Below are 20,282 nucleotides of genomic sequence, written 5' to 3' on the forward strand. Positions count from 1 at the left end.
TACCTATAGAGATTAGCAGGCACTTTATCAAAACATTCGCAAACGTGTTAGGTTGTAAAACTTTTGTTGACACAAAGTTTCTATATTTCATTACGAATAAACATGAAGCCGGATTAAAGGTGTACAATGTTTTTTTTAAGATATCATTTTGTTACTGCTATTATTCTTTCTTGTACGGCGAAATGTGGTGAGTACCTATGATCAATTTATTTTACATTCTCTAAATTAAAAAATTTCCCAATGTTTTATACCTTTCTCAATCGATTGTTTAGGTTAATGAATGTGACACATTTCATTCACTGTTAAGTTCCCAAGTCTCAACGTCACATCATTTAGTAATACTCAATACTACATACATACAAAATGTACATTAAATAAAGATATTACAATTAAATGTACCAAATAGATTTACCGTTATGCTTTCATCAAATTCTAATTATTATATTATAAGGTATACCTACTTGTGGTCTCACAATAATCGATACCAAGAATGTTCTAAACTACAATTCGAATAACGCAGGAGCAAAAAGAAAAAAAAAAAAAAAAAAAAAGGAGCATTGTTATCAAAGTTAAAACATCATTAGTCATTTTTAACTGGAACTATTCCCATAATTATAGTTATATCCGAAATGCTGATAAAAATCCTGTTAGTTTTATTTAATGTCTATTTCATGAATACTTATGATACCAATGATAAAACTTAGTGTCAATCATCCGTTTTTTAAAGAATTAAGGAACCTTTCTCTTTATTTTTTATCTTATTTTTATTGCCCTTGTAGGCAGACGAGCATACGGCCCACCTGATGGTGAGTGGTTACCATCGCCCATGGACTTCAGCAATGCCATCTTAGTAGGCAAGCAGAATAGGTGCGAACACAAAGTCGATAACATTTATAAGACTGATGACTTTTTCAATAAACGTCACAATGTGGATACGGCTTGCCACTTATTGAAGTTGAAGTCTCATCATAGTCTCATCAACACGGTTAAGATCAGGTTGACCGACTGTTTTGTATGACAATAAAAATCCACTTACGAAAATGTCTGATAAATTTGGATTAGTCGTTTCTAAAGACTAATAGGTAAGCACGTTTTAAATTTAGTGATACGTAGGTACGTAATTTGTTTAATTGATTGTAAAATTGAGTTTGAATTACTTTATAGTATCATCGACCGATGTACATCGCATCGTTGGTGGTGATTATGCACCACCAAAGTTCGGCCTGTTTCATGCGTCGCTGCAAAATGTCTCGGGTCACCATGTCTGCGGTGGAGCTATAGTATCTAAATGGCATGTCGTAACTGCTGCTCATTGCGTGAAAGAGTAAGGTCAACTAATTTTTGGAGGAAGAGGAAAGGTTTTTAATTTAATGTTACGAAGCTATAACATTTTCTGGACAATAATATTACTTAAACGTTAAAATTTAAGGAGACCTCGAGAACTTAAGGTCTCGGCTTAAAATATTCTGGATATTAAATAAACTTAGATCATCTTTATGTTTACTAATCTTAAATAGTTTGATTTATTCGACCACTGCTAAGTTTACCAATAATATAAAATCGATCATACCAAGCAAATATCTAAACGTCTTAATATTCTATTAATATTATACAACGCCTACAAAGCCAACAATAATTTCTCAGAGCACAACCTCGCTACATTAAAATTGTTGCCGGAACAGCAGACTTGGATGCTGGCGGAAAAAGCTACGACACATTTGCGGTAAACGTTTTCCGGCAATTCGAGTTCATTAAAAGAAGTAACGATGTTGCTCTTTTGACTATTAACGGAGAATTCGATTTACTAAAAGTTACAGTCTTGAAGCCGAGCAAGGCAATTTTGAAGGAAGACGATCCAGTTACTTTGATTGGTTTTGGCGCTAAAAAAGTTAGTATGAATACGAATAATATAAGATCTTTAAGATAGAATTTGATTAATCGATTTACATTTGTCGTTTGAAACCCTTTTAGCCGCATGGAGAATCAAGTAGAGTTTTGCGATACCTAAATCTGTCTGTATTTAATCAACAAACATGTAGATATGCGATGAGATACACCAGAAATGTAACGGAAACCATGTTTTGTACTTTTAAACGTATCGGTCAAGGAACCTGTCACGTAAGTTCCTTAATTAAATTTTACCTGCTTCACCTAAAACATTATATTCGTTTTGAATAAAAATGGATACTGACTCTAATATCCCTTATGGTCTTATTCAAATATTGTTTTTGATTTATTTTTATTAAGTTTGTCTAATTATAGGGCGATTCAGGAAGTCCCATTACAAGAAATAATGAGCTCGTCGGACTGGTGTCCTGGGGAATACCATGTGCTGTTGGGTTTCCCGACGTACACACCAGAATAGCCCCGTATATTGACTGGATCGAAACGGTTGTTCGAACTCACGCTTGCAAGTTAAAGTTGATAGCAAAAGCTAAAATCGCTTCAGAAAAACTCGGATTACTTAAGTAGCTACATCAAAGTTCTTAACTGTGAATGTCTTTTGTTTTCTTTTCTGAAATAAATTTCTTTTTTCACTTCAATAAATAATTAAAAAAGTTATTGTTTTAAAATTTCCATTTATTTTCTATACTTAATAACAATCATATTGTTTAAAAAACTGCGTTGTCGCTAGAGACATCGATAGCAGTTATCGTGGTACATACGGTACCTAAAGTAAGGTGTGTTTGAAGATTCGGATTATCATTTATTGTTTGTACGATACTCTTCTTAAGTCAAACATGAGAATATACATAATATAATCGATCTATTTATCTTTAACTATCAACGTCTTCGCATAATCAAATTCGTCGTATCAAATTCTTCAATTTATACTCCTTCAGCTTCGACAAATTTATCTACAATAATTAGGACATCATATTTGAAGGTTCAATCTACATAAAAGGACATTTGGTATAAAACTTCAGTACAAAGCGAAGCACAAGCACAGGCCACAGCTCCAAGCAAATATCTACACAGATGATAGATATTTGCTAGCCCTGGCAACTAAGACCTTTAGGTCAAGTCTTATTTTAATTTTAATGATACGTAACTTTTTTATATGAAAATTTAGTTAGGTACTAATTCCAACCGGGATTCTAATCTGTACAGGTATTTGAATAGTTAGAATTACTACTTGATCGAGGATGACACAGTCAAACTTCCAAATATACCAAACCTCTTTTCATTGAGTGAATTTAGAAGAGTCAATATTCAAATTCTTACCAAAGTAAATGTATACATATGTATAGTTCTATGTGAATTTTAATACCCAAATTAGTTTTTCGAAAACAAAATCACCTTGTATTCATTGTTATTTTTTACAATATCGATAAGAACGGCCATGACGGGTCTACCGTGAGCACACTGGAATGGCATTTTACATTCCGATAGAGAATTCAGCATGTCTTCGCATTGTCCCATTGACAGCTTATCGCCGAACTTTATGGCGTATCTGCAAGCCTAAAAATGACTCATTATTGTCTTCAATTACAACAGATTTTTGCATAGAATCCAAAAAATTAAATAAAGATAACATCAACAACTTACCTCACTGAAAACTAAATCCATAATTGCTTTTGGGTATAAAGAAATACAACCGCTTTGTTGTTTAATGATGTTTATTTCTTCGGTTATAATTTTTTTTACAGCCTCTACGACTTTCTCCATCTAAGTTAAAAATAGTGCCATTTTAGAAGCTCGTTACTTTTGATGCTTAGCCTCGAAACTTTTGAACATCTTCAATCAAACTTACCTGCCTAGGGATTTTTCCCAATATTGATTGTGGTACAGAACTAAGTATTATTTGGTCATTACCCAATATATTCCATTCTATACCCAATCGGGAGAGCTTATCTTTGTAATTGTGAAGATAAAGTATTTCGTCCTTATTTAATGTCAAACAAACGTCATCAATAATAACTTTTATCCATTGCTGTTTTTGTAAATAGTCTGTAAACGAAAGCCAAATATACATTATCTCACAAAAAAAAGATAATTAAATTTGAAAGAAACAATTCGATTACGCATATACTATCATGAAAGTTAATATTGTATGTAAGCATGTATTGTATATACTTATAATATAATTGTTGATGAAGCACACAATGGCATTATTACATAGATTAGTAAAGTTCTAAAAACCTATTATTTTATTCGTCTTCATTAAATTTATTATTCTAAAGTAATAATCACATGACACTTTCACACCGATAAGAAAAAATACAACGTAAAAGAAAATTAAAAGGAAAAAACAACACTTGTACATATTTTAGTATAATTATTTAAAAACATTGTAAAATTATTTGATACCGGCATCTCGTTTTTACCATCGCACCGCCCGCCACCGGAGTAGAGTTCATCCATACTACCTGGAGCCACTGCGGTCATCCACAGTGCATTTCCAGAGGTCTTTTTTGCCACATACCATCCGGCTATGGAATGAGCTCCCCTCCACGGTGTTTCCCGAGCGCTATGACATGTCTTTCTTCAAACGAGGCTTGTGGAGAGTATTAAGCGGTAGGCAGCGGCTTGGCTCTGCCCCTGGCATTGCTGAAGTCCATGGGCGACGGTAACCACTCACCATCAGGTGGGCCATATGCTCGTCTGCCTACAAGGGCAATAAAAAAATAATAATTAAAGTACACGTCTTCTTGAAATCATGTATGATTCATTCCTTTAGAGAATCATAATCCCGCATGTTTATCTCGAGTCACCGGGATTAATTTTTAATCCCATAAGCAAAAAATATATAATGTAAACGCTACATTTTGTAACAAAGGCGTTCGTGCTCTAATTGTTCTAAAAGATAAGAAACCTTGAGACGAGTCACCAAAATGGATTTAGTGACGTATACAGGGAGACGAACTAACGATCTACCCATTGCATAGTTACAACATGGCCACACAGAATTATTTATGCATAAGGCCATGGACACATTGGTATCACTATCGGTAGTTAGGTACACTACATAAGTAAACTAAAATTATTAACTCATTGTTTTTCATAGTTATTGCCGAATATCACTAATATCTTTCTTGATTGTTTATTACCAAAGCCTTGAAACTTTGATGGACGATTTTGCGCATTTCGTCCAAGAATGACGTTTTGCCATCTCACCCAGCGGTACAGCTGACCGACGCTTCTCAGTCCACAGGAGTCAGCAATATCCATAAACACTATTATGTAAGTTTGTACTAGCGTTTACGATTGTAGAAAGACAACTTGCCTAGCCTCGCTAATTAGCTACACCTGTAATTAACTAACTACGCGTTTAAGAATTTAAGAATTGTTCCATAAGTACCAAGCCATTACGAGCTTTTAACCTTTCGATACACAGTGGTCATATAATTAAGAATGATTTCAAGTTCTAGATTATTTTTCTCGAAATCATATCATGTGTAATTTTGTGTTTCTTTTTAGAAATAACTAGTCATGTTACAAATTAGCTACGCGAATAGAGTAACGAGATTAAGAAAAAAATCGCCAACTACCACCTTTTATGTTTTATTTGTTCTCTATAGTAACAAATTTTATAAGTAATGAGGCTGGATAATTAATCAAGGAACAATGGTAAAACTTCAAAAACCATCATTTTTGACCATTGGAGATCGTCAGCTATCTTTTTAATTATTGTTACCTTCCTTATAAATTTATCACATCTTTTACTTTTTCTCAATTACTTTCATATATATCAGTCTCCGTTAAAGCTTTCACAACACTAAATAGGGCCAAAATTAAACAAATAATGTCCTACAGCCAAGTTGAATTTGAATTAAAAAATAAACTATTCAGGGTTCTTAATTATATTTGACCAGTCAGTAAGCCGTAATACTAGGCTCACATCAAATGTAAAAAGTTTATATTTCTAGTTAAATTTATTAAAATAACAACGATTGCGTAAAATATTTGCAATATCGAGAAAATTATAGAAACAAATATATGCAATTAATTTATAGAGTGAATTATATGGCCACCAATGTAGCTACCAAAATACCTGATAGGTTTTTCTCAAGTCTTATCCTTTCATCGACAGCATGTTGATCAAATAATACCAACGATTCAACCGCTTCCTTTTTGTTATAGTTTTTACCATTGACAATAGCAGCAATAAATTTATAGTCAACTTGACCTAAAACCTAAAAGAAATTAAGGTCGCAGTGCTTAATATATGTAGTAGGCGAACGGTTATATTTTTTTTGAAAAAGATCCCTTACTTTTGCGCTTTTTATGGATTGAGCGTCGAATTTAAGAGAAGTGTTTTCTTTGTTGATTTTTTTAGTTAATTTCTCAATACCCGTAGTAGCATTATTCCATACTTCTTGTAATATTGGATCAAACATATTAGAATTCATCTGTACGTTATGGTCAAAATCGTCATACAAATTCTAAAACAAGTAGTTTTGGTGTTATAGTTTTAATTTCACTTTAATATTCAATCCCAAAATCTAAGCTTACATTTTCAAAGTAGTCCTCATCGAAATTGTAACTACACACTCCTTTAGAATTACAGTTTTCAAATATTTGTGACATACCTGGAAATAATTCGTTATGTATACGAAAATCAGGGTTTTTTACCGGTTCAGTATATCTTTGATAAAATAAAGCAAGCGCTTACCTTTTGGCATAAATCGTAATCTGGTTTTCATACCAAAATGGATTTCAGTAGCAACGCATATGTCTTGGGCAACTGATTCGAGTTTGTTTATTTTATCTGATTTTGTATTATCAGCAGTTCGATTATCGAAATACGATGATCGTAATCTTGTGTTTGCATTATCGATCAAATTAATATTGATATTGGGACATTCAAGACTATCTGAATAATGAGAAACTATATCGATTTTTTTATTTTGTTTATTATTTACATCGCTTCTATCTATTATACTATTTTTATTATTCATTTCTGTTTTTGAGGAAGAGCTCAATGTTGTTATTTCTTTCTCAACTCCGCTCATTACTGTTTCACAAATATCCATAGGATCTATATTTATTAAATTATCTATGTTGGGGTTTTCCTGTGTATTTGGTAAAGTTAAGTCGTTGTATGAGAAATTATCACGATCAATACTAATCGACAGAGGTATGGTTTCATTTATAATCATATTTTCTTTTAAGTAATTTTCTCCGTCTGGATTCCGAAGCGAAATATTGTTACTATTATCGTTGGAAACAATGTAAGTTTTTTTAATATTTCCGAAGTGACCACTTTGAAAATTCGATTCTTGTAGAGACTGAGACGAAAGCATTTTATTTGCTATCGGATCTTCTAAATTAGATTTTAATTTAATGGAAGCGTTTTTGAAAGATGACGTGCCACCAATTGGAGTATCCTCTATGTTAAAATTAGATTTTTGTTTACTCTGATTTTGATTTCTTGTAGGTGATGACGATAACTCCAAGTTAATTTTTTTCGAGCAAGCATTTTGTTTTGGTACAAATTTTCCTAGATTTTCCAAAACTTCCATGTTCATAGCGTGACAATGACTTTGAAAAGTTAAATATGATGGTAGCAGTTGGGTATGTTCTGCGATTTTCGAAGCTTTTCTTTGAGTTTGTGTGATTTGATATTTATCATTTTGTATTTCGTGGCGTATACCTTGACTTTGTAGAATAGTGTTAATTAGATCATACGTACATAAGCATCTATCTCTGGTCTTTATATAATGGCTATCAATATTTTTTCGGTCTATTTTCGGAGGTAAAGGTAAATAATCATGTATAACAATTTCGTTGACTCTTTTTCGAACCGAAATCTGTTTATTTCCTTGAAAAGTATTGCTATTATAAACATTTTCCTTGATAACTATTTGTTGTTTCTTTGGTTTTATGTGATTCAAAGCTTCTTGGGCTTTACGAGAAATAATATCACATCTTTTTTGGACGCTATCTGTTGGCTTAATAAATCTTTGTATAATGGAATCATTAATGGTATTATGTTTGTTTTTCTTGGCTTTAATTTTTCTTTCGGTCTGAATATTCTTATCTTTTGCCTTAGATTTATCATCAGGTGCTCGTTTTTTGACTCTTTGTGGTAAAATTATTTGATTATTATTATTTTCTGATCTACTCTTTCCGATAAGCCGATCGTTTTCAATACCACTGTTTCGTTTTAAATCAGTTACGCTGCCTTTATTATAATTTTTATTTTCACAGAGCTCAACGTTTCGGTTTTTTTGTTCTATTTCTATTGGAATATCAAGTTTACTTATCTGGTTACCTACACTGCGTAAGCTTCGTCTTGAACGTTTACGATTGACCAGTTTACCTTCAAGACAGACAAACACCAAATTCGTATATTGTTTTTTGAAAATTTATCTAGGCTCAAAATAAATATTTCAATTTCAAAACAAATGCCTCACCTGTAATACCGTTTTGTAACTGTGAAACTTCCAATTTCCTGCTACTTAAAAACCTTTTCATAATAATTTTTACTTGATCTCGTATGTCAGCCTGTGGTTTCACATTCTTTTTATCGATTGGATTAACTGAAATTTCCTTGAGTTGGATATTACCAAAATAAAATTGTACCAATTTTTGTAGCAGTTTTTTAACAATTTCCCAGTTTTTAAATTCAAGATATGAACCTTTAGTGACGTAATCAGTAAGCGGACTTTGTATAAAAATAAGGTAAAAGGATATTTTATATTTTAAATTATATTCTTCATCACATCCTTTATACTGAAAAAAAAAAACATAGAAACCTACAATTACTGCAATAATCATAGCAATTCAAAGATTCTTATACTAAATTATTTAGATTTACTGTTTTAAATAAACACGCTATGTTAAAATTGTCCGAAAATTAATGGAAATAATGAAAAAGCATATTTTTGAATTGGAGAAGAGATTTTAAGGAACATATTTTCCATATGGATATAATAATCCGTACGTATATACGGCATCCACATTATGCACGCACCAAGTTAGAGCCTGGATAGATAGGTTAGAGCATAGATATTATGAATTCAACGAAGAGCTAGTGCCTACTACTCGTACGCAATTTTGGTACACAAAGGAAAGTCAGAGATAATATGATTAACAAATGATTTTGAACTAAGCAATACTAATAAAATATAAAAATAAATGCAATTTACGTTCAAATTCGACTTTACATCAATTTTCCTTTTGCGTTTTGTAGTCTTCAGATATTCTTTTAACAACTTATAGACCTTGCTATTTCTGCTAACGAATTTATTGTTATGAAAAATCCATTGTATTTTGATACCGATTTCTTTTTTTCCAATAAATCCTGTAACTTTGTAGTCATTTTTCTGCACTATAAATTCTTGTAGATCACATCTTTGTATATTAAAGAGAACATTTAGAGTTTTGTAAACATCTCTTGTCTTATGTACCTGGAATGCTATTTCATTTTTTTCTTCGTCCCTCAAGCTTAATGAAATACTAGTATGCACTACACATATTTGCTCTAAAAAAGTTTTAATTTCTTGAAATTCTCGTAAAGCGTTAAGAGACTTCTTTATTATGCATTTGTTATATAAAAATCCTTTAATTTGTATCTAGAACAAAACAGGGTATAGACAGTTGAAAATACTGCGAATGCAACCTATTTACGAATGACTTGATGATGATGGAAAAAAATGTGTAAAATCAAATCACCCTAATAGTAATGTAGGACTGGTAAGAACGGAACGTATGAAAAGAGGGTGGAACAGAGCACTAAGGTGTGAGTAACAGAAAACGGTAAGAAAGGGAAAAGGGAATGAAAGAAGATAAGCAAGATGGCGAGGACACAATTGAGTAAGCTGTCGTTTATTTTTAATTATAATCATAAAGAATATTTAGGAAGAGAACAATAATACTGCAGCAGTGGACAAGTTTTATTTTAAGCCCCACTATCCCAATTCTATAGTATTAAATAAATATAACTTGAATTATAGTTTAAGTATTGCAAACGGGGAAGGAAGGTTTGCAAAAAAAACAAATATGTTTAATTTCGTTAACCTCCTTAGTCCTTCAGCAGTCCGGTAAAATAATATTCTAATAAAGCGGAGAGCTTACAATGCCCTACGCGTTCAATATAATAATGCGTTTAGGATGATGTTGTCACTGCCGCGCTTTTGTAGTGCATCCACAATGTTTGCGACATCTCACACCGATGACTTCTTTGCAATAATGCGGAAGAGAAGTGCATCGTTATTGCGTCGAGTTCGTGACAGTGGCAACAGTCTTTTGAGAATCATATCGAGCAAGATCGAGGGACTGCTGATCAATAGCCTTTGCAGTAGGCACTTGGAAGGAGAAAAAATAAAAAAAAAAATGTAATGGTATAAAATGTATATAATGATAATTATGTGTTAGACTTTTTAAGTTACTAACATAGATTATAAGTAATTACTACTAACAAAATGTTATGGTTTAAAAAAAAAAACTGAAATAAAGTATTTGGACAAAAGCCCGTATATACAGTTCCACCGGCTCTGTCGACAGACTGAACTGAGAAAGGGGAAACATATGAAAATAATAATAATAATAATCGCAGATAATGGAACATATAATAATAATAAGTGCAGTCCACGTGCTGTTGGTAGGGCGCCTTGTGAGTACGCATACCACCCCCTACCTATTTCTGCAGTGAAGCAGTAATGCGGTCCGATTTGATGGGTGGGGCAGACTTTGTATTCTAAAAATTGAGACTTTGAACTCATGTCTCAAGATGGGCGACGGCATTTACGTTTTGATGTCCACGTTGTGGCTTTGGTAAGCAATTAAAATCAGGTAAGCCACGATCCTCTCCTACACGTTAATGGAAACAGCAGTAAAAATATGTTCTAAAATAGAGACTAGTCAAGATTGGTTCAGGGCAGCCCTACTCCAAAATATTAGTAAATTACTTACCGTAGTTCCTTTAGAAGGTCTTTTGATTCTCCCATACGGCTTTTTAACCTTATTCTTACAAAATTCTTTAACCCACGCCTCTTCGTCGCTTTCGTGTCTTGATGTTATTTTAACGTACTTCGAAACTTCAATAATATTCGCCAGGGATACACCCGCCAATCCGTATTTGTTAGAACCCGATTCCAAAGTGGTTTTGTCAACGTAATGGCTAGTGGCGTACATTTGTCCCAGTAAATCAAAGTCTAATTTATGTATACCGCGTCCGTTATCAATTACATGCAATGCACCATCATTAATGTGGACTCGGATGGCTATTGACGTCGATTGTGCGTCTAAAGCATTGTAAACCTGAAATTATTATCAATTGCATACGCTTAGGCGCAAACAGTACTCATCGTTTGAGCATACAATACATATACATATCATACATACAAAATACTGTTTATAATTGAAAACCATGTTTACCCAAATACAAGTCTTCTGAGCATGATATAGAGCAATATTGAGGGACTGCAAGTTAATAGACTTTGCAGCAGGCACTTGGCAAAGAGTCAAAAAAAATTGTAATAATTAGTCAAATACTAATTAATAGAATGTTAGGTTTTAAGTTACTAAAATAGATTATAAGCAATGCTAACCAAATGGACAGGTTTTACTTCAATAAATATATGAAAAAAAAAATGCAATATATGCTACGGTAGTGATGTGCACCTAGATTTAAATTAAATCAAATAAATATATTTATACTTTCTCTGACGAATTTTGGCAGTTTGGTAAGTAAAGGTTAGGTTATGTTAGTTGGCAAAAATTTTAAATTATAGGACCAGCCGTGAGCCTTTATGAACTTATATCAACGTCACCTGTATTTCTGCTTTCTACCAAACACGCTCTGGATCCAATAACACAATGTTCATCTATGCTCATTTAAATTGGCCAAAAAAATATTTTTACAATAAATTCTAAAAAGTTTACACCCAGACCCAAATGTCGATCTAAATTTATATTTTGGTTGTATTTAATGATGAATTTTAATAAAAACTTAAAAACTAAAATAAGAAAATTAACTCAAAATTTGTATCTCTTTTACCGAGATTACTACATACATACCAATTCTTCGACGGCTCTCTTGAAAGTATTTATGTGCACTGACGCACACATTAAAGATTGAATTTCGTTCGGTAATTTTTTCAACGACATTTTATTATTAATGCAATTTTTTCACTTAATCTTAAGGAAGAAATATTTATCTCCTAGTCAACAAATCAAATCAAATTAAAGATAAACATGTTCCTGTTTACAAATTTTACAACATACATGCCAAATTTGACGTCAGAAGAGTATTTCGAATTTCGAACATTTACTATTCAACCAGCCAGTGACCGATCGATAAAAAAAGAAGAAAAACTCAAACAAGATTTACTAACATTAAAATAACAAGAAGTAAAGCGAAGTCCACAATACAAAATTTTATTCAATGATTTGATGTCAGGATGTCACTCATGAATCGAAAGTGGGCTCTTACAATTATTGTAACGTATGGCAATCGATTTCTATTTAGCCCTGAACTTTTATGTATGGTATGAACGATTGTGTTCAAACCAACGCTTGAATAGTTACCGCAAGAGCCCCGTATGTCTAACAGTGTGAAACTGCCATTAGAAAATTCTAATTTCGAATTTTAAAAGCAATAAAAAATTAAATTAAGAATGTGCTTGTGCTTCATTATTTTTAGTTAATTTTGGGTAGAGATAAACCTCTATAAAAAACAGTACTGCATTGCTTTTAAGAAGTATAAAGTTTTTATAATAATATACAACTGAACATTTTAAAATAAACGATGTTGATGACCGAACTTACAAGAATGGGGGATTGTTTACAACATGAAATAATAATGTTTTGGGAGTATGTAAAACGGTAAGTTATTTTCATGAGATGCCTTTTTAGCTTATTATTGAATATTTTGTAACTTATCAATAACGGCGGTAGGGTTTTGAGCCCGCACGAATATGCACTATTGCCTATTTCTGCCGTGAAGCAGTAATACGTTTCGGGTTGAAGAGCGAGGCAGCTATTGTACTGTAAAAACTGAGACTTCTAACTCCTGTCTCAAGAAGGGCGGCATCATTAACGTGGTTGATGTCTATGAGCTCCAGTGTCCACTTAACACCAGGTGAGCCGTGAGTTCGTCCAACTAGCTAGCCCACCAACTAACCCACCTTGATATATGAGTTCTAAGGTCTCAGTATAGAGTACAACGGCTGCTCCAATTTTCACACCGAGCCGCATTACTGCTTCACAGCAGAAATAGGCAGAGTGGTGGTACCTGCCCGTGCGGACCTACAAGACGGACCAGCAGTAATAACGCATATTATAATTTTGCGGGTTTGATTTTTATTGCACGATGTTATTCCTTCACCGTGGAAGTCAATCGTGAACATTTGTTAAGTACGTATTTCATTAGGAAAATTGGTACTCGCCTGCGGGATTCGAACACCGTTGCATCGCTCGATACTAATGCACCGGACGTTTTATCCTTTAGGCCAAGACGACTTCATGCACGATGCATCTCCACTAGTTTATTATACGTAATATTAACTAAAATTATAAAGAGGAAAGATTTGTTTGTTTGTTTGTTTCGAATAGGCTCCGAAACTACTGGACCGATTTGAAAAATTCTTTTTCCATTAGAAGCCGACATTGTCCCTGATGAACATAGGCTACTTTTTTAAATTTTTTTAATTTTTTTTTTTGGTTTCATGTGTTTTTTAATGTTTCCGAAGCGAAGCGAGGGCGGGTCGCTAGTATTAACTAAAATCAGTAATCTTGTTGATCGAAGGACATTGCATGGCCTAGTTATGTCGCGAAGCATTTGGACCTACATCATTCTGATTTAAAGTGTAGGTATAATAGTCTAACAATAATACTATTGAGACTTCTATGGACGTTACACATCTCTCATCTAAGTATGGGCGGCAATATTCGTCTTTTTTATAGAGGTCGTTGCCGACTATAAAGCTCATGCAGAGCTTGGCCGCGACCTGGTTTGACCGCTAATTATTTTTGAAAAAAAAAATGGTTTGGTTAATACAGGAGAGGATAAATTTTGAGTTGTAATACGGAAGCCTTAATGTGAAAGGACGGGATTTCGAACCTGAGCTTAGACTATTGGTAGGCAGCGGCTTGTCTCTGCCCCTGGCATTGCTGACGTCCATGAGCGACGGTAACCACTTACCATCAGGTGGGCCGTATGCTCGTCTGCCTGCTCAGGCAATAAAAAAATGACCCATCTCTAAATATATGCACAAATATCTATCTCTATTTCACTTTTTTCTAATAGTTAACATTGATGTATCTCAACGAAAAAAACTATTAAAACAACTGTTTGTTTATTCGGCTAAGTTTAATATACAAGTTGTATTGTAACGCGAAACACGATGATACGCACCAAAAAAAATCACTTCACACAATTTTTAGAACGTGATTTAGTGTGTTAGGAATAAAAAAAAATTATATGCGAATCTATAATTCATATGTGCTGACGATTAACAGCTTTTCAGCAGATTTCATTATTAATAGTATCGGATATGGTGCCTTTGAAGTCGCTTGCTAGCCTTCCGATGTAGTCAAATCTAAGCACATTTATATAAGATAACAAATTTTAATGATCCTCATAAAATATCTACACTAACATTATTATAAAGAGAAATTTTTTGTTTGTTTCTTTGTATTGAATAAGTTCCCAAATTACTGAACCAATTTGAAAAATTCTGTCACTGTTTGGAAGCTACACTATCCCCGAGTGACGTAGGCTACTCCATTAATGTAACCCAAGGTGTAAAAAAATTACCTAAAATATTCTTTACATCCCGTGCGCTGCGAAAACTATTGATGATAGAATAAAATAATGTACTATGACTTTGTAGAACATATTATTATTTACAAAAAGTGTCGCGACATCATATGTCTAACTATTATAGTAATGCCACCACAAGTGTTTTTTTATTTAAAAAAATATCGTTTACAGGGAAGCTCTGACTCAATAAACTCAATGCCTTTTGTTTTGTATGTATGACCTTTTTACGAAAATTAGAAAAATAATTATATAAAATTAATAAAAAATAGATAATATTCAAACTACCTTTATAATTTTCTTTTTTTAGTAATCTCACAGAAATGTGTGTAGGTATATTATAATTTTTTATTTTGAAATTTTTGTTAAAGACCCGAGCGAAGCCGGAGCGGGCCGCTAGTTATTAATAAAACCAAAGAAAAATAATCAATATCAAACGTAAATCGATGAATTCTTTATCATAATCATATCATTTCATATCATAAAAGCTGAAATTATGAAGAAACGTAAATTTGTTTTGCGTTTTCAATACCTTAATGTTTGTCAGAAGTATTGATTTTCGATCCGTCCTTCACAGTTCACCTATTTATTCATAATGTTCATGTCTACTTATTTTATACGTACGTATGTATAACGGACCAGTTATTCACTCTTCGAAGCGGTCAGTAGGTCATTCGTTTCGAATTGTATACAAAATATGTATCAGAAATAATTTAATAAGTTATTATAAGTCTTTGGATTAGCTACAACACAACATAATATATTATTATTCTACTTTTTTCCCCTCTGAAGCTAAGAAAATTTTTTACACTTTACGTACTGTTTGGCAAGTCGTAGACAAAATTAAAACTAGTTTTACGGTTTAATTTCGAATTTTTAATTGTCACTGACGACTCCGCGTCTACCACCTTACCACAAAAACGGTAAAGCATTCAAAGCGTCGGAAATAAACGATAGTAAAAACACCAGCTAAAACAGTAAAAGTAGTATTAATTATTGAAATAGTATGTATTTTCTTCGGTTTTCGCGTATCGTTGACATAGTGAAATTATCGAATAAATTGAAATTAAATTATGTAATTTTAGACTACACAGTAAAATAGTTTTAATTATAATATTAAGATAATTTAAATCTAAAACAACATTATGATGTAACATTGAAGAATACATTTTGAAATTTCGTCCGACATTCCAATAGTTTTACGAATCCTTATCAATATTAGAAAATAATAGGAGTTTTTGCGAAGGAATACCTGTAGATAAGTGATTGAGTGAAGTCAACCCCCGACTTATCGCTAACAGAATTAGGTATAAATACTTTGAGTAAGAAATGAGGAACCATCAGTGCTTTGAATTACTCGTCAAGGGGAAGTCCAGATTTCAAAGTAAGTTAACACTTTTCAAACGGACACGCTCTGTTTAAAAACATATTTAAATAATTTGTTGAAAAATACGTTGTATTTTGCTTGGTATAACATTAATTTAAGTAAAACATTTTATTTCAGATGTTTAAATCTATTATAATATTATCGGCACTGATAGTTTTCGCAATAGCAGCAGAACTGCCTATATCACATAGATCTTCAGAAAAACAAGTCTTTAAAACTGATCAGCGATCTAACGAAGGGTTTGAAAGTCAGGCTGTTTTCAAAGATGAGCTTAAAGATATTAGTCATCCAGTGTACAAAGCTGATGAAAGGATAGAAAAAAATGAAGGTAGAGTAAGGATCGAACCAGTGAGACCAACTGGACCCGTTATTCAGCAAGATAGAATGTTAGCTGATGAACCTATGCCATCTACTGATATTAATAGAAATGTAAGTACGACTACAAAACAGTTCCCAATTCTACAATAATCCAGGGAATATTTAAAGTGTTTTTTAAATATTATTTCAGGATAATATTGGGGTGCCTAATTATGGTTTTGAACCGATCCAGTCAGAAGTAACTTTCCCAGGTGTCCCTTATGCACCCGGTTATAATTATGACACAGGCTATTTATCTTCTAACAAGTAAGTGAACATTATTAAGCTATTTGTATTTTTGTTTGCATATTTAATGCTGCTTTTTTAATTTGTAACAGCAGTTCAGTAATAGCAAGGAAATACTTTTTCTAATAGTATAACGAATTCAAAGGTCTTGTCCGTTTTCGAATTTTAATAGTTCTATAAAAAACTCAATAAATTCAGTAAATACTTTTTGGGTTAGTTTCAACTAAGTTTAGAACTTTATACATTTTAATTTAAAATTTCATTTTATTTTATTTCTGATTTTTCTTTTAATTATTTACAAATCACATAATTCGAGCAAAACATAAAATAGTAATATGTTTTCTGCACACACTATTATTTTATTGTACAATATTGTTCACGCCAACATTCATACAGACTGGTCTGAGTTTATTACCCTCCTTATTTTCTTTACATTGTCTGAATGAATTAGAGGCTTAAATCCATAATAAAATTTTCAGACTCCCACGATTTTTTTTTTTTTTTTTTTTTTTTTTTTTTTTTTTTTTTTTTTTTTTTTTTTTTTTTTTTTTTTTTTTTTTTTTTTTTTTTTTTTTTTTTTTGTCAGGAGGAAATCGCCGGATTTCCGCCCTTCACTGGGGATGGAGGGCGGGGCATGTCGGAGTCGAACCGACTAAAACCTCCTGTCTCTCAACAACCAACGTCCAAACCTCGCATGAGACAAAACTCATGAAAAGGCAAGGGGGGAAAGTGAAGCGTTTAGTGCGGAGCACATCTCTCCCATCACCCTCCCCCTCGGGACGCCGGACTGGCGGTCGTCGGCGCCACGACCACCAGCCCTCTCGGTCGGCAGGCTATCCGAAGCCCGCCTAGATGGCGCCGGTTAGAATGGTCTATCCTACGGAATACCCCGCTGGGTCAGAACCAGCGTGGGTTGAGGATAGCCGGCCTTCCATCACCCGGATGCTCATGCATAAAACGCGTGCAGAGCAGCTTGCACGTCGTCTTCTTAGGCCCCCTTCGTCGGTCCCCAGGCCGACATGTGAGGGAGACCCGAAACACTTAGAGGGCCAGGGCTTGGGCGAGATCCGCCTCCCTGGCCCCCGCTCGACGGCGGCGGGCCTGTGCGTCTCTCACGCGCCCCGCCGCCTCCTTCTGCGAGATGGTGCACTCGCAGAAGTCGAGCATCGCCTTCCACGACTCGTCGTCACCGAGCATCGATGCCACAACACTCGGCAACGACAAGTCGTTTCCTATTTTTGCGACGAGGACACGGCGCCACCCCTCCCATGCGGGGCAGGCAACGAGCGTGTGCTCCGCCGTGTCCAAGTCGCAACCACAATGGTGGCACTCTGCCGTCGCCCACGATATAGGCTTTGCCTAGTGCGGTGATCGCAGTGTTTGCTAAATTTTGTACCTCAATTATTCATAAGCTTATGCAAAACATGTTACTATGAATGTTTTGATGTTAAACGTATGTTTTTTTTTAATAAATGCTTTTTTTTTTAGTTATGATTTGTATCGCGACAACTACTTGACGGAGCCGGATACTTCTTCTTTAGGTTTAGTTTGGGGTCAACTTCCTAATGCTAGGGTAAGTAAACCTTCCATATTGCTTATTTTGAGTCCATATCTTAAATTTAGTCATGAGTACTTTGTAAAAGTCATAGTAAAATAAGCCTTTGCGATGTAAAATATATCAAACAAGTCTTATTAAATAACTAGTGACCCGCCCTCGCCTCGCTTCGGAAACTGTAATTTATTATTGATTTCTCTACTATTTAATGGATGTTATTATACATATAAACCTTCCACTTTAATCACTCTATCTATTAAAAAAAACCGCATTAAAAACCGTTGCGTAGTTTTAAAGATTTAAGCATACACAGGGATATAGGGACAGAGAAAGCGACTTTGTTTTGTACTATGTAGTGATTTGTACATTAATATTCTTTACAGACAATCGTGTATGCTCTGGGCAGAACCGTGAATTGGGTATTTAGCAGTATTTTTGTTTTATTGCTCGGTTCCATTCTAACTCTTGGAGTTTGTTCTTACACCAACCTCTGCACTTTAACGTTCCACGGCATCGGACCTATCCACGAAGAGATGAGATCTCTCATGACACCGGAACGCTTGGAGAAAATTAGCACAGCAGCTGATTTTGTGAAGAATGCTATTGATAAATATCAAAAGATTCAAAAAGTCACTAATTTGAATAATGTTAGAAATCGTCGTGCCATTCACAATTTATAATGTTTATAATTTCAAAATTCTTCAATAAAAATACGGGTTTCAGTGGATACATATATTTTTTTCTTTCTCCTATCCTTTGATGATAAGTTATACATAATCTTTCTAAATAGTTAATGTACTTTGCCTAACATCATTTTTGAAATACCAATTAATAATGCTTTAGAAAGAATCACTTGATTTTAACTCACTCGCATATACGCAAAACATCTACTTTATTTAATCATCTTAATTTGTATTTCCACGTCCTGTTTAGAGCGTAATGCTAATGCTGTTTATATTGTTCTAAATTACAATTACTTTTGTGAATACGAAATCGGTATTGGTATTCATTTGCAAATTTTTTTTAACTTTTTTTATACTTTAAATTAATTAGCTCCTTTTTTGCTTTTCCTGTAGGCAGAGGAGCATATATATTATATATTGAAAACATATTATAATGAAAACACAACAACTTGCACTACAACAAGTTTTTTTTTACTCTTGATCTGCGACCAAAAAGGACGACTCCCAGGGGATAGATCTTCAATCCCTTGCCAATTCTCGCAATTCGTGCTCTGACTTTGACCTGGCAATAGCCTTCGTATATGATTCGGAAGCGGCGCTATGGTTCTGCCAAACCATCGCTAAACGTAAAGTTTAGTCCCCTGGTTACGACAAGGTAGAGCAATGCAGGGGCGATGTTTCGTCCTGGGAAGCAGTTGCAAGCTATTGTATGGTTACCTAAAAAAATCTACTCCTTAAATTCATTCATTCATAGATAAATCATAAATTGTGATGATACTCGATAAAATTGTTGTTAATATTTTGGGGTAGTTTTCTATTACTTTACAATCAAAGGAGGATAGTTGGGGTGCAGGTACTTTCAAGACATCGATTTCTTTTACAATAAGCGGTCGACTTAGTGGTCGGGTTACACTAGTATATATATATATTTTAAAAAGTGGAGTGGAGTAACTGTTCTTCATCATCAGATAAGCTGTTTGCTTTCAAAAGCAACCATTTTTTACTATACGTTATATAGGTATAGGCATTTTATAACACGTTTATACGTTTGATAGTATTACGATTCTAAATGGTACAGATATTGAATTATCTGAACTTCTTGAGCACAAACAATTTAAGCACTAGATCTCTTATTATATGTCTATATAACTAATTAATGATACAGTATTAGGATTTAGGATTGGAGACAGCGCGAACGCAGTCTCCACTACCAAAAATTGCGCGTCCGAGTTACCCACATTAGGGGTAATCACAGGGGTCAACCTTACCGGCAGTGCTATGGTATGGTCTCGCCCTGGGGGAACCGCCTACATGATCACGGTATCCCCTACGCCAGGTAAGTAT

The 20,282-nt window shown here is 33.8% G+C and overlaps 3 protein-coding genes and 1 non-coding gene across 6 annotated transcripts; 2 read left to right on the plus strand and 2 right to left on the minus strand.

The window, feature by feature from the left end:
• The first annotated feature begins 10 nt into the window (after positions 1-10).
• LOC114246483 (chymotrypsin-2) lies at positions 11-2,562 on the plus strand. The gene is made up of 5 exons (XM_028179022.2): positions 11-187; positions 1,165-1,324; positions 1,645-1,888; positions 1,972-2,118; positions 2,263-2,562. Exons 1-5 carry the CDS (start codon positions 127-129, stop codon positions 2,470-2,472), a joined length of 822 nt encoding a protein of 273 aa, XP_028034823.2. The 5' UTR covers positions 11-126; the 3' UTR covers positions 2,473-2,562.
• LOC114246473 (DNA mismatch repair protein Mlh3) lies at positions 2,560-12,076 on the minus strand. Its single transcript, XM_028179003.2, has 12 exons — positions 11,968-12,076; positions 10,861-11,208; positions 9,096-9,521; positions 8,361-8,679; positions 6,617-8,266; positions 6,457-6,533; positions 6,216-6,386; positions 5,996-6,137; positions 3,755-3,951; positions 3,550-3,669; positions 3,301-3,462; positions 2,560-2,858 (listed from the first exon to the last, which is right to left on the minus strand). Exons 1-12 carry the CDS (start codon positions 12,055-12,057, stop codon positions 2,802-2,804), a joined length of 3,759 nt encoding a protein of 1,252 aa, XP_028034804.2. The 5' UTR covers positions 12,058-12,076; the 3' UTR covers positions 2,560-2,801.
• A 563-nt stretch (positions 12,077-12,639) lies between these two features.
• LOC114246479 (uncharacterized) lies at positions 12,640-19,076 on the plus strand. 3 transcript variants are annotated; one of them, XM_028179017.2, is made up of 5 exons: positions 12,640-12,774; positions 16,215-16,526; positions 16,606-16,721; positions 18,189-18,273; positions 18,639-19,076. In XM_028179017.2, the coding sequence occupies exons 2-5, from the start codon at positions 16,215-16,217 to the stop codon at positions 18,933-18,935; spliced, it is 810 nt and encodes a 269-aa protein (XP_028034818.2). In that variant the 5' UTR covers positions 12,640-12,774; the 3' UTR covers positions 18,936-19,076. The 3 variants fall into 3 exon arrangements, with proteins under 3 accessions (XP_028034818.2, XP_089584498.1, XP_089584497.1); XM_089728372.1 differs by having other exon boundaries at positions 12,665-12,774; positions 15,957-16,526; XM_089728371.1 differs by lacking the exon at positions 12,640-12,774 and adding an exon at positions 13,641-16,094.
• Positions 19,077-20,118: 1,042 nt separating this feature from the next.
• Positions 20,119-20,282, minus strand: LOC114246521 (U1 spliceosomal RNA). Its single transcript, XR_003624833.2, has one exon. It is a non-coding gene; the product is annotated as a U1 spliceosomal RNA (small nuclear RNA).

This window comes from Bombyx mandarina, chromosome 06 (genome assembly GCF_030267445.1).
Source record: "Bombyx mandarina strain Sakado chromosome 06, ASM3026744v2".
NCBI classification, from domain to species: Eukaryota; Metazoa; Arthropoda; class Insecta; order Lepidoptera; family Bombycidae; genus Bombyx; species Bombyx mandarina.

Excerpts from the sequence above, each read along its gene's own strand:
- LOC114246479 (XM_028179017.2), top strand. The coding sequence starts at position 16,215 with ATGTTTAAATCTATTATAATATTATCGGCACTGATAGTTTTCGCAATA. Across the intron at positions 16,527-16,605 it reads CTACTGATATTAATAGAAAT|GATAATATTGGGGTGCCTAA; the intron begins GTAAGTACGACT and ends ATATTATTTCAG. Across the intron at positions 18,274-18,638 it reads GTCAACTTCCTAATGCTAGG|ACAATCGTGTATGCTCTGGG; the intron begins GTAAGTAAACCT and ends TATTCTTTACAG.
- LOC114246473 (XM_028179003.2), bottom strand. The coding sequence starts at position 12,057 with ATGTCGTTGAAAAAATTACCGAACGAAATTCAATCTTTAATGTGTGCG. Across the intron at positions 6,534-6,616 it reads ATTACGATTTATGCCAAAAG|GTATGTCACAAATATTTGAA; the intron begins GTAAGCGCTTGC and ends AATTATTTCCAG. Across the intron at positions 2,859-3,300 it reads AAAATAACAATGAATACAAG|ATAAATTTGTCGAAGCTGAA; the intron begins GTGATTTTGTTT and ends TAATTATTGTAG.
- LOC114246483 (XM_028179022.2), top strand. The coding sequence starts at position 127 with ATGTTTTTTTTAAGATATCATTTTGTTACTGCTATTATTCTTTCTTGT. Across the intron at positions 1,889-1,971 it reads TTGGTTTTGGCGCTAAAAAA|CCGCATGGAGAATCAAGTAG; the intron begins GTTAGTATGAAT and ends AAACCCTTTTAG. Across the intron at positions 2,119-2,262 it reads TCGGTCAAGGAACCTGTCAC|GGCGATTCAGGAAGTCCCAT; the intron begins GTAAGTTCCTTA and ends GTCTAATTATAG.